This window comes from Taudactylus pleione, unplaced genomic scaffold (genome assembly GCF_031769625.1).
Source record: "Taudactylus pleione unplaced genomic scaffold, aTauple2 ptg000136l, whole genome shotgun sequence".
NCBI lineage: Eukaryota > Metazoa > Chordata > Amphibia > Anura > Myobatrachidae > Taudactylus > Taudactylus pleione.
The window spans coordinates 6,411,117-6,425,290 of record NW_028284538.1 but is presented as its reverse complement, the minus strand read 5'-3'; the positions used below and the strand labels follow the sequence as shown (position 1 = coordinate 6,425,290).

Genomic DNA, 14,174 nt, shown 5'->3' with positions numbered 1-14,174 from the left:
ACAGTGGGTACAATGGCATTTTGGAGGCCAATAATTATGTTTTTGTTAATGAATCTGTACTGGTTGGGAAATGCTTTTCTAGTGAAGTGGAATCTTTGCAAAGGATTATTAAACAGTCAATTGTTTTTGAAAGCACTATTAGTAGTCTTCCTGGTCCCTCAAGGATTCTTCTGGGGCAAAGACTGATGTGAATGAGTATAATTGTTTTTGTAAATGCCTCCCCTCCTCCCTCATAAATTTGCTTCAGAATCAAAAAATGAAATAAAATGTACTACCAATCAAACCTTCCTGTACCTGCCTCCAACTCCCTTAGGTCTCTTGAATAATAAAAACATTTGTTTTCTGATGTGCCTTGTTGGAAGTTAAACTGCTACATGTCTGTGCCGCCCACTGCTACCACTTAGCTTAGTCAGCCAGCTAGCTTGGTGCAAATTTTGGGCCTAAACTGGATTAAAACAATATTGTGAGCAGTGAGGTGTTCAAAATTGACTGGAAACTAGTGGAAATTAATTTTATTGAGGTTAATAATACTGTAGGAACAAAAAAAAAGGAATTATGTGATTTTAGCAGAATTTATAAATGTAAAAAAAAAATACAGATCCAAAACCAAAACATGCAAGGGGCGGTTTTGGCACAAAAAAAATACAGATCCAAAACCAAAACATGCAAGGGGCGGTTTTGGCACAAAAAAAATCCAGATTCAAAACAGATACAGATTCAAAACCAAAACACAGTGGTCTGTGCACATCTCTAGTTATTATTGGGGAAACCTCTTTTTAAGTATATAGTCAATGGTAAAGAACAGTTGCCCATAATGGAACTTACTGTTTGAGACTGTGATCTTTGTTTTGTACTATGGTTTAGATTGCATTTATTTATGTGTATTGTACAATGTAGTTCTGATTTTTACAGACATTTGTAATACAGATTTCATAAATGTACTTTTTCTATAGGACAGATATATACCCAATTTCGGAAAAATTGTGGAAATAAAAATGGCTTGCAATATATTTGATATATTAATAATAGTGTGATGGTTCATTGTAGTGTTTCTTAAATATGCCAGGTGGGTCTCAGTCTAGATAGAAAAGAACATAGATGGTACACTTCCTGAGAATGTTTTGATTGTATAGTGCACAGGTTCTCAAACTCGGTTCTCAGGACCCCAAACAGTGCATGTTTTCCAGGTCTCCTCACAGAATCACAAGTGAAATAATTAGCTCCACCTGTGGATCTTTTAAAAAGTGTCAGTGAGTAATGACTACATCTGTGCACCTGCTGGGTGACCTGGAAAACATTAACTATGTGGGGTCCTGATGACAGAGTTTGAGTACCACTGGTATAGTATGTCTACCTCATTCCCCTCCCCAGGCTCTCCTTTCCTATAAGAAATGGTGATCAGCTGGACCGTCTATTGCTGGGAGGGGATAAAATGAGATGTCTCACTTAATTAGCAATGCCAAAACCTATCTCCATTAGCAAGTGGATAATTCAGTTATATCTAGCTCTTTCTCCCTAGGGAAAATAGGTCATGTGACTCAGTTGAAATTGACTACCCTTTTTAGTTGTTAAATGGCATGATTCAGAGAAGCACACAATGCCAATGTTTTCATAAATGGACAATGTTTTTACTACCGTGCATGTATCTGAGTCGCACTATGCATGTGCTGTGATGGTCATGAAACAACAGTTGCAGTGAGGATTTGTTTACAAAGTGATTGAAAGGCAGGGACCATTTGTGGGTGGCAACTGGAGGCGGCGGCTCAAATGCAGGCTTGTGATGACCAATTTGGGGGTATGTCACAGCATACAACTGCGATCACGTACGCAGTCAAATGGCTCTGGCGTCTTAGTTCCGTCAGACATTCTGAAAGACCATAGGGTTACTTAGAAGTCCAATAATGTACAGTTGTGCATCTTATGGTTGTGTCTTAATACACAAGTGGCAGATCTGTGATGCTGCCATTGGGCATCTTAATACTAATTCCAGCGGCTGCAAAATTTGCATATTTTGCACAGCTACTTCGCACTAAGATTCAGTCATGATGGCAATTGAGTTTATCTCTGATTAAGCCCAAAGTCCTGGTATTCAATGTGAGATGATAGATAATATGATGTGGGTAAGAGAGCCACAGATGCAGCGAACAAGTAATTCTTGCTAATGACCTACCCATTCCCTTTATCACACATATGGAAGCATCCATTATTCCTCCCATGATTTTCTGATAGGATGGCCTCACTGTGGCTTTTGACTGGGGTTACACGATTTTTGCATGTCTCTGGCCAGTTTGCCCCTGTCACATTAGCTGACTTACAGGACCATTACTGCCTCACCTCAACTGTCCATTATCCCTATTTACAGATTAGTCCATTCATACATACCCAAAGTCGCTCCCAGACACTTTGTAGATTTTTATCCTTTGAAAACCTGTGCCTGTATGCCGTGGGGCATGAGGGTTCTATAGCTACGGTATATACTCTATCCTAGCCCCAACACATCCTCCAAAATAATATTTTGAGGTAGTAAACCTTATGATGCAGGTTACCTCCTGCACTTTGCTTCTACTTGCATTCAGCACCCAAGCCTGGGAAAAAAATAACCATACATATGTGTAATGACTCAAACTATTAGTAGCTAAACTTTGGAAGTTCCATCAATCTTCCACCTGTCATGTCCTAGTCAATAAGCTGTTAATTGTTTAATCTATGGAATATATTACCTACCTTTTAAATGATACTCTTGCCAAATATAATCAGTTATGGAGCCCTAATTAATTTTCCATAACTCTTCCATGCTGGAGACCCCTTATGCACCTATCCACTAGGCGACCTGAAAGATTGAACGTCTAGGGTTCAGACCTTCAGATCGCCGAGGTGTGGTGCCTGCACTGAACGGTGTTCACTGAACATCATTCAGTGCAGGAGTCCGACCTCCTATCTCTGAACATGCCGAACCTGACAAGCGTCGTCAGGTTGACGGGCATGTTCAGTAGACAGTCGGGGTCGGCAAGGACCCAGCGTGCACGCACATCGCTGGTCCTTCCATTACCCGACTTTGTGAACAATGCAACCAAAACCTCCTGGCTTTGATCGGATTGTTCACAAAGTCGTGTAATGGATAGGACTGGTTGCTCGGACAATGGAAAATGTATTGCATAACATTCACTGATAAAGCAGGTAGCATGTTTTATCTTTTAACATATAACCAAATGGTTATTAGTAAGCACAACCTATTCCTTCTAACCTATTAAAATTATTTCCCGGGAAAATATAGTTTACTCATTATTCCATAAGATGTGAAAACGTAGGCAATATTTTTATATATTTTTTATTATCTTTTTGTTCAGTTCTATACCATACGATGTATGTCTTATTTTTACAATCTACTTAAAATGGGAACTACATTGGATTGATAACATGCAGAATGTAAACCCATCAGGTGTTAATAATGCTTCAATAGCTCTTCATGAATAATTTTACAAATCAGCCTCTGTATACGCAAGGACATAAGTGGACATTCCCTCTGTACATTAAATTGTACATTAACTGTACATTAAATTGTTTCCTCACTTCCTCCAGATTACTTTACCTCTACTGATCAGTCTGTTGCTGTTATTAGAGTAACCCATAGAACACATTTGAGTACAGAACAACACCGTTAAAAATTACTGAGGCTCTTAATGTTATCATATATGTTGGCATCAATGGTGGGACGCCATTGGCATCTAGCCATAGATTGGGGGTGCCAACTGAACATTGTCTGCAAACATTAATGTTTTTATTTTTTGGGGACGGTTGGGAAACATTGGTCCAGTGCTTTTTTGTGAATTAATGCTGAAGGTGCAGTTATCTATGAGAGCTTCTTGATGAAAGAATAAATCTTTATACATTTACAGTATTAGCAGTGAGAAAAAGCATACATCACAGTGCATTGCAAAGTATTATGAGTGGTTATTTGTAAGCACAATTACCACATTATACAGTAGAGCACAATCATTGGATACATACAAGAGGGTGTCTAAATGGATATATAATTTGACACCAATCATTTGCAATTACTACACAGTTTACATTGAAAATACATTCCTCATTTGGATAACCAGTCGTCTTTGATGAGAATTAAGTTATGCCTTTGTAACGCCTCCGATATCTCCTTCAACCCTATAACCAGTTGTTTGACTACCTGTTTGAGACTTTGAATCCTCATTTTCATTTACCAGAAACATCTGAAAGATAAAGTGAATTTAAATGTGACACATGATGTAGCGTGTAAATTCAGATTACCAATGGGAGACTGAGATGATGCAAACAGGTAAGCTTTTTATTCCAGGCTTAAAAAGATAGAGCCAGTGTAATTATTTCTTACATAAGGCAAACACCGGTAGATAATAGTATGCTGCGCTGTGTATATGTAAGCAGCTCAGTGTAATTCGATTTAGACAAGATATTAGGATGACTGAGCGCTAAGTACTATTGTTAGTTAATTCCTATTTATCTATGTTAAAAATAGTAAATAAAATAAGTAAAATAATAAAAAAAAAGCTTTTAAAAAAAACAAACACTTTATTTATTTATTTTTTCTTCAAAATAAATAAATAAATTAATTAATTAATAAAAACAGTATGCGCCAGCAAGACCCTTTTCATTTCTAAGAGACCTTAATGATGTGACTAATAGGAACATATGGTTACCGTCAAATATAGGTCACTTCCTGTTCCGCCACCATTTTTAATTTCAATAAAGTTTGTTATTTAAACAACACCCGTTCATTAAGAAATTATCCTTGACAAAGCGTCTTTAATGAAGTGAAACATTGGAGCATAGCAGTGTGCAACTCCAAGCAGGACCGTGAGAGCAGCAAGCCGCCGGCAAGTGACATCATCACCAGCCGCTGTGGCATGCTCCAGTTGGCTCCCCGCAGAGTATTCTGGACAGCAAAGGAGGAGAAGATCGCATGCTGCAAGAGTCCCAGGCTTTTTTAAAAGCTGTTTTTTTGTTTTCTTTTTTTACTATTTTACTTATTTTATTTACTATTTTTCATCATAGATCAATAGGAATTACCTAACAATAGTACTTAGCGCTCAGTCATCCTAATACTTTGTATAAGGCAAACACAGTTTAGGAACAATAATACAGCTTACATGCGACAGCAGGTCAAACAAGCAGAGTATTCCCAGCACAGTCATGGTTCAGAATTGTCCAGCATAGGGAGAGCTGCTAAAGGTGCAATCTCTCCCCCACATTACCACTGACTAATACCTCTTTTCCACCAAAAACCCCGGTCCGACCTGGGTTTTCAGACATAGGGCCAGATTCTGAGCCGGTCGCTCTGAATCAGGCCATTTTTTTTTCTTTTTTGGTGCGGCCTCCGGGCAACTCGCATAGCTGTGGGTGACCACCCACAGCTATTGCAAGTGGCCAGGTGATGGTCGCAATGGTCTCGATCATCGCGACCATCGAGGCTTGTGACGAGACCCTTGCGGTAGGGTCTCAGTCCCGCAAGCCCCAGTGAGCTTCTGGCCATTAATAGAGCCTGAAGCTCACCACTGACATCACTCATGATGTCAGTGGGGCTGCCCACAAACGGCAGACGATCAGTCGGGAATGCCTCCATTTGGCCAGCCACCCCCATGCCCGCCTCCAAAACGTTGCGAGCTGTCGATCAAAATCGACAGCCGCCCCCTTTTGGTGTGAGACCAGGAGCTACGAAGCACCCGTTGCTATCTGGGTCTCGCGCATGTGCATGTCGGAGCCGGCGTGTGCATGCACAGTGGCCAAACATCGACCCACTCGCGAGCGCATAGCACTTGCGAGCAGGTCTGAATCAGGCCCATAGTTCCAACCCAGGTCAGTCCCAGGTCAGACACCATTTACACAGCACCATCGATCTGGGTTATTCTCAGATCAGCGCCATTCACACTGAACTTGGGTCTGCCCTGCTAATCTTGTGAGGTCATAAAAAGTGGAAGGTGACTGCTCCACAGCAACCAATCAGCTCATTTTAGGCATGACACAGGTCGGATAACCCAGGTTGCGCCATTTACACTGCACCATTATTCGGGTCCATCCTGGGTCCGACCCTGGTAGCTACCTGGGTTCGATTGCCGGGTCACTTGACCCAGGTTATTTTTCAGGGACCCTTTTACACTGAGCTGCGACCTGGGTAGACCCAGCAAAAACCCAGGTTTTTGCTCTGGTGTAAAAGGGGTATAACTAAACTTACCAGGTTTTTATACCTTAGCTGGTCTTAATTGAGGTAAAGGTGTGGTTCCTCCCTGGCTACAGATATACGGATGTGAGTAAGGGGAAGTGGGCGTCCTTATGTCAGGCTGCGATCGCAATGTGAATGCACACAGTTACATATCACCGCTGATACTAGTAACTGCGGTGCGCGCGTATAAACAGAATTGCGATCCATAGTGAATCAGGCTCTCAATCCCCTCATCCAGTTGTGGAAAGACTTAGTTGCTGATTGTAATTTAGATGCTTATGTTCACATAAATTGGCAATTTTTCTTGACTGCATATGTGTTCCAGCCTCTCCTTTTTCAGATGCATGGCTGCAGGGCCGTAGCTAGGGTAGTGCAGCCGGTGCCATCGCACAGGGCACCACAGGTCAGGGGGCGCTATTTGGGCCTTTATTATCATTCTTGCTTGTAGCTTCCTCTTATTTCATCTCCAGCATCTCATGGCCTCCCCTATCTCTTCCCTGGCCCTTCCCCATGAAGCCATGGCCCTTTTTTGGGTGCATTATGTCTGTTTGAAAAATTAGGGGGCCGCCAATGCTCTTTCTGGCACAGGGCACCAAAAAGTCTAGTTACGGCTTTGCATGGCTGTATACCATAGGGAAGGCTAATCCTAGCCTTAGCATAGAGTTGCAGACTTGGCAACAGCAAAAGACACAGCAGCATCCAACACAAAATGAGCACCATAATCAGTATAGACATTTCACATAATAATTCTACAGATTTGGCCATGTGGTCATTATAGTACAAATTATGTATCTTTACATGAAAAAAAAGAGTACAAAAATGTCTGCATGGGACTTCTATTTAGTACTGCAAGTAATTTCTAGCTGTAATATAGGAGGCTCATCCAGGGTAGCACTAGGCTTCTCTGCGCCCAGTGCCATCCTGAGCTGCACTGCCATGCCCCTTCCCTCCCCTGAACATTTACCTGTTAACACCAGTGGGAGGGTGAGATCAGGCAGGATGCAGGGCTGTGCCCTTTAGGCTTTGGCACTCCGGGCGACAGCCCTGCTAGCCCATGCCTAGAACCACCAAAGGGCTCATCACAGTCAGACACTAGTATTGGAAACTGATTTTTAAAATGGGACCATGTTTTATACTATCCACACAGAAGACAATGAGGAAATTCAAATAATCTAAAATTGCACAGCATATTACCTGCATCCAATGGCAGATTTACCTAGGGTCTACAGGGCTTCAGCATCCCCTTACCAAGTAAAATCTAAAACCCCAGAGACAGGCTGCCTATCCGTGGTAGTGAATTCCCATTAAAAGCGTTCCCTGCTATTCACAGCTGGACAGCGCAGTCCCAGGTGGTGGTGTTTTCTCCCCTTGGGATTTCCAGTCCAGATTGCTATTATCAGAAAGAGCACTTCCAATGGGAAGCCACTTCCCTGCTATAATGACAGCCCTATCTTGCTTGTAGGGGTCTCTAGAAACCTGACCTGCTCTTTAATTTATGCACATAAGTGTGTTCGCGATCCCACACATGTGCACAAGTTACACATTCAGACTGGCAGAGCTGACCCCTCAGCAATGACAGGTGAGTGCCGCTGCTGCCAATAGTTCATCAGGAGTTTAAGTTTTGATAAAATATCTATTGTGAGTTAAAAGTTTGAATTGGAAAAAAGGTGGACTGTTCCAGGCAAACTGGGATATATGGAAACCTAACCATTGTCTCAAACCAGATAAGGTTCCGTCTTGACAGTTGCATTGTGCTCTTTACAGCTGTCTCTTACCTTTGAAATAGGTGTATCACCCAAAGACTTAAGTCCAAAGAAGGAAAGAGTAGCAGCCACAGAACATATCAGTAGGTTGGTTATCAGAAGCAAGACAAGAACAACGACTCCACCAGCCTATAAGAAAAACAAGCAAACATAATAAAAATTGCATATAAAGAATTGTGAATGAACTGATGTTCACAAGCAGGCAATAAGTGCAGGACCACCAATAAAAAGATGCATGACTTTGGTAAACACTCAATAAATTAGAATTTGTACATATAATTGTGCATTTTATTTCCTCTTCACATACTCCTATCCAATAAAATGAAATCCTGTTTTTATGTGTAGCTGCAATACATTGTGTGCAATGTCATATAGCTCTGATTTAGCTGAGAATCCAACCCTTTCCACCAGAAAATGAAGACACACAGGAAAGCCCCTTTGCTCAAGTAGCAGAGCTGATGCCGACACGTGACCAGGATAGATGACGTCCTCTATCGCATCCCAGTCCCTGAATTCTGCTGGTATACAATAAGATCCAGGATAACTTTAAACATATTCAGAATTCAATTCAGCGTGTCAGTGACACATTAATATGACCTGACTATTAGACTAAAAGAACATGGAGATCTGAGCTACCATCGAAGGTCTATCTTTACAGTAGAAACCCTGTGTATACTCTGAGTGTAGGGGGTTCATGTGCAAATCATTATTTAAGTCTGATACTGTAAACTGTACCTACTGATCATTAGTATATCCCATTTTGTATCTCTAATTTGTTAAGCAGTGTTTATTTTATGAATTAATTTTATTTAACAACGATCACTTAAATTAACAAAATTGCTTTAAATTGAAGCTACATCCATTGTTAATGGGTTATATAACATCTACAGATCACAATTCAAGTGATGCGCATACAGAGGAAATAGCGAGGAAGAGTGATAACATACAAGGGCCTATTGTTTCCAAATAGATTTATTGTCCATATCAAGTTTTATTTAGTTTTTTTTTTTTTTACTAGAGTCAAAGCACCTATTTTGTCATTATTTCTAACAGGACACAAGAGGCAAACAGGACATGTAATCGGTGGGTACCAGCATCCAATGAGGTCTTCGGAAAGATGGCACCAAAGAAAGCAATTGGTGCAGGATGTGTGATTCACACAGGCCAGTGTGTTAAGGGACGGGTGGAGGAGGGGTTAATGTCATGCCCCCTATACTCAGAAGAAATACTGTGCAGTAGAGCAGCATCCCTCCTTCTCCTTTATATACCCATTGCTGGGGGTGCCATTGTTATAGGGACTTACCTCCCAACTATCGCATTCAGCGAGACAGTCACGTTTTTCTGGGACTGTCTCGCTGTCCCACCCACGGGTCTTAGTGTCCTGCGGTGGGGGGGAAGTTGGGGGAAGCATACACCGTTGCTCTGCTATGCAGAGCAGCAGGTATGCATAGCGAGAATAGATGCTGTACGCATGCGCACAGCATCTATTCACAGTATGGGGGAAGCCCGGGGGCAGCCCAGCATCTCGGAGATGCTGGGCAAACCCCATTAGTGATGTAAATGGGGGTGTGCCATCAGGCCATGCCCCCTTTACAACCAGGCCACACCCCATTTTCAGCCGCTCGCGCCTTTGGCTCGAGGAGGTCCCGACTCTGGGACTCAGAATGTTGGGAGGTATGCAGTGATGTCTTTGGAAACATGACACCAGTACAAAAGATGGCAAAGACTCTGGTGTACTCAGTTCCTGTGTTGCAGTACATCTATGTTCACACTCCCTGTGTGTCTCAAGTAGCATCTTTGTGTTACTCATTACCCGGACTTCAGTACAAGTTTATACCTGAATTTCCGGTGCATCTTTGTGTACTAATTACCCAGACCTCAGTACAAGTTTATACCTGAATTTCCGGTGCATCTGTGTACTAATTAGTAATTACCAGGATCTCAGTACAAGTTCATATCTGCTCCTTCGGTGCATCTCAAGTGTATTCCTGAGTATTCACCCCTGTGTATTTGTAAAAGACTGTGTCAAGAGCTCCAGTATGTCTCAAGCACACCTCTGTATTCTTTCTACCGGGATCACAGTACAAGTTCATATCTGCTCCTCCCGTGCATCTCAAGTGTATTCCCATGTACTCACTCCCATGTACCTTTACCAGTTTGTGTCAAGAGCTCCAGTGAGTTTCAAGTGCATCTCCGAGGTTATTCCCTGTGTTTCTCTGTGCAAGCCTTTCTCTGGATCATCCTCTCCCAGTGTTTCTAGTGCTTCTGTATTTCAGTTAATCCATTCTAAGTCCCTCTGTTATCTCTAGTGTTCCCAGTGTTAGTGATTCTTCATTATATTTGTTATGGTCTTCTGTCACTGCCAGGTACCTGTCCAGTGGGCCGCAACCTGCTCACTTGGTGCAGCAAAAAACAAATCCCAATTGGAAGGGCCACTGGAGAAAACCACCAAGGGGTCTATTTACTAAGCAGTGTTAGGAGACAGAGTGAAGTGTGATAAGGTGCCAGCCAATCAGCTCCTAACTGTAATTTTTCAAACACAGCCTGTGAGATGACTGTTGGGAGCTGATTGGCTGGCACCTTATCACTTTTCACTCTGTGTCCTAACACTGCTTAGTACCCCCAAGTGAGTTAGACTCCGCGCCTCTGGGCAGGTCTAGTCAAACCTTGGTTTGGCCGCAATTAGAAGACTCAGTAACTGTCATTCCCATCATTTACTTCATGGCTATCCTAACCCCCCGGTTCTTGACCTCATAAGAGGTATTCGTAGTGCCCTGTCGTGACACTTAGTCTGATAGTAAATAGATACTGAGGTTGTGCCCAATGAATTTAACATGGAAATTCTGATTCGCCAGTCGAAAATGGCAACCGGTGGCCATTGATGTTCCATGATCTGTCGGTGGATCTGTGAAATTCTCCATGTTAAATTTCACAGATGTGACAATCACGATCATATTTTGATCGTGATCGGTAAATCAGTGAAATCCAACATGTTTGATTTCATCAATCCTGCAATGGGAGGGTTGCAGGATCGCAACATCGCGGCAATCCATCGGTAGTGTATTGGCCCATTTAGATGGAGTTAAAGATTGCAGTGTTGTGGTGGCATGGAGCCAAATTGGTTTGAAGGAGGATTTCTTGGGAATGCTAGGCTAGTAGATGTTCACTAGCTTAAGGCATCTTTGTCCTTCTGAAATATACCAACCAACCATCTGTTTTATGTGTTGTTGAGTTTGCTGTTGGGTTGGTAAATCACTGCAATCAGCATCTGTATTGGCTGCAATATATAGTTTCTTGTTGGGGCTTGTTGATACCACCCACTCATGACTGCTATGCGGAGTTAAAATTGAAAGGAGGTGATGGCCATGTTGCACAGTGGAGTGCTATGGCCTTTTTTTTGTTGATTGGGCAGTGAAACATCTTTGATCCTGAGCTGATCGATTGTACTTTCTTTGCCACCAGTTGTCAGTAATAAAATTCAACCCTTTTGTCGACATACTTATGTCTCCTGGTATTTATTTTATTTATGACATAAAGTATATTATTAAAAAATAAAAGACACATAACCAATTATTTTTCTTCAATTAAATATTGAAAATGCATACATTGTGGCTTGATTTTACTTCTAATAAATGGAAGCAAATTTGTGTATTCTTAGTATAAATGAATACAGTTTAGGAAGTTAATGGTAAATATTTACCATCATGTTGGGCTACACATTAAAAAAAAAAAAAGCGATTTTAGGAAGTAATGTCAATGCTAGAGAACAGATATACTGGCAGTCTATTAGTGCCCTCTAGTGGGTGATTCTTGAAGTACACTGTAGTGTGTATAATAAATAAGCTCCGTAAACCATCTTGAATGCATAGGCAAACGCAGGGGGGGGTTCCGTCTGCCTGGAAACCCCCCTTCCCAGCCCACATCATTACCACAATAGAAATAGTAATATGATAGAATTTTACTAGTGCTGCATGTTCTTGGAGTGGTGCCCACATCTAAAATAAAAACATTCAGCTCAGACAGAATGGACCTACTGCCACATCTAATGGGTTACTGTGATCGCTGGTCCTGTATAAGCTGGGATTATGACACATAATACACTTTGTATGACACATATTAAAGCTGGATAAGTACTAATTATGCCCTCTTTCTGGACTGGCCACACTCACTCTAAAATCGAGCATTTGGAAACCCCCCTCTAGAAATCCTGCGTTTGCCACTTGAATGGGTGGATATTGCAACATATATGGGTATATTTACTAAAGAGCGGGTTAATAGATGTGAAAGTGTTTCCAATAGCAACCAATCAGATTCTACTTATCATTTATCTAGCACCTTCTAGAAGAGAATAGCTAGAATCTGATTTGTTCCTATGGGCAATATCTCCCCTTCTTATTTGTATGTTGAATAAGCCTTTGCTCATAATTAGATTTATTTTAGAGATTTATCTGCAGGAGAAGGATTCAAGATAAATCAACTATATTGAACACATAGTGCGTGTTTTTTCAGATGGTATCGTTGTCTATGGCAAGTGTACATATCAGTCTGCTTGAGCTAGACTTTAGCAGATATTTAAGTGTAGCTGCAAACAGCTGTCTCCCCTGTTAAAATTCATCCACTCTTTGTAAAAATACAATATGAAGAAGCACATAATCTACTTCCTCCCGCACCAAATCGGGCACTCCATATTACTGATATGTGCATTCTCTTCCAGAATGGATTAATATGAGAAGGCTCTTACAAACCAGAGATGATTCATGCTGAGTCAGACCTTGTACAAGTGTGCCCCGTTTGTGGGTGGTAACAGGGGAAGGTGCTTGTGAACAGGGGAGTGGTGGTGCGAACGCAGGCGTGTCTGGGCGTCAAAATGGTGTTTAATGTGCGTCCATAATTAGCATGGAAATGTCATTGTACACGTCACCTGGTTGTATTTCAGCCTGCAGTGATCGCAGTGCTTGCGGTGGGGTAGGGTCTACCTCAAGCACTGCGTGCAGCTCCGATGGCTTTCGATGTTACTGATTAATCACACAATTCCTGGAGATGACGTCTGCTAAGAAAGTAAAGGCGTCTTTATACCGGCGTGCGCTCACTCTGCCGTCACTGTCTAAGACATAGAGGGTGTCCTTACGCCAGACAGTGAGGTTGCAGAATTTGCATACCCGGCCCCTTTTGGATGCGAGTGATCGAAGCTTAGGGTCCGGGTCTGAATCGGCCCCAGAGACCTGCCGGAAGCTGCGTCTTTTGGCAGTCGCCGTCTGCATCTTTCTCTACAAAGCCCTTCCCTGGTGTACATCCATGTGTATAATTGTGCAAGGATAGAGATGCCCACCTTGAGAGTCTGTAGATGTTGTAATACCGAGTGGTGCATCTTTAAATGTCATCATCAGACACACCATCGAATATTCCATCTGAGTTTAGCCTCCAATATAATCGATAGAGCATCTGTGTACGGAAACACTTCAGCAACAAGCCGGCAACACTGTCATATCAGGCCCAGAGGACAATACATCAACGTGTATCTTTTTAGCTACCGCCCAGGGATGCCCAGCACATTTCTGATATTGAGCCTCTCAGTCACAAGAGCAGCTTTGTGCATACACACTGTGTAACGCATGCGCCATATGAGTTTTTAGGTGTTGTGCATGCACAATAGCAAGAAATCACTCAACTCCATAAACATTGGTGTTGTCTGCGGCTCAAAATTAGGCACTAATTGAGGAAGACAGCCAGGTGCATTTTTAAATGTATTTAGTATACTTAATGCCAGATAACAGATACTGGGGTCTATGCACTAAGACTTGGATGGAGATAAAGTGAACAGAGAAAAATTACCAGCCAATCAGCTCCTAACTGTCATTTTTCAAACACAGCCTGTGACATGGCAGTTGGGAGCTGATTGGTTGGGACTTTATCTCAGTCCACTTTATCCATCTCCAAGGCTTAGTACCTAGACCACTATATGTGGTAGCATACAGTATGTTTGTTACAGCATAGCAAAATATGACATTAAAATCGTGGACCTTTATATAGATCTACTGAGCCTGATTCAGAGGTGGATACTTTACTGATATTTGCACAGTTGGTCGATGTTTTGCATCTGAGTTGCACTGCGTATGTGTCACAATGGTTTACTTATGGAGGTTGTAGTGAGTATTTGGACATAGAGCGATTGACAGTCAGTGTGCATTTATGTGAGATAA

General features: G+C 42.0%; 1 protein-coding gene across 1 annotated transcript in view; it reads right to left on the bottom strand.

Moving 5' to 3' along the window:
- Positions 1 to 3,659: 3,659 nt before the first annotated feature.
- The window catches only part of LOC148522944 (membrane-spanning 4-domains subfamily A member 6B-like), a 64,335-nt gene continuing 53,820 nt past the window's right edge, over positions 3,660 to 14,174 (bottom strand). Inside the window, exons 6-7 of the mRNA XM_088473585.1 lie at positions 7,987 to 8,103; positions 3,660 to 4,226 (exon numbers count right to left, since the gene is read on the bottom strand). Of these exons, the coding sequence (XP_088329711.1) occupies positions 4,125 to 4,226; positions 7,987 to 8,103 (219 nt within the window). The 3' untranslated portion in view covers positions 3,660 to 4,124. The remainder of the gene's footprint in view (positions 4,227 to 7,986; positions 8,104 to 14,174) is intronic.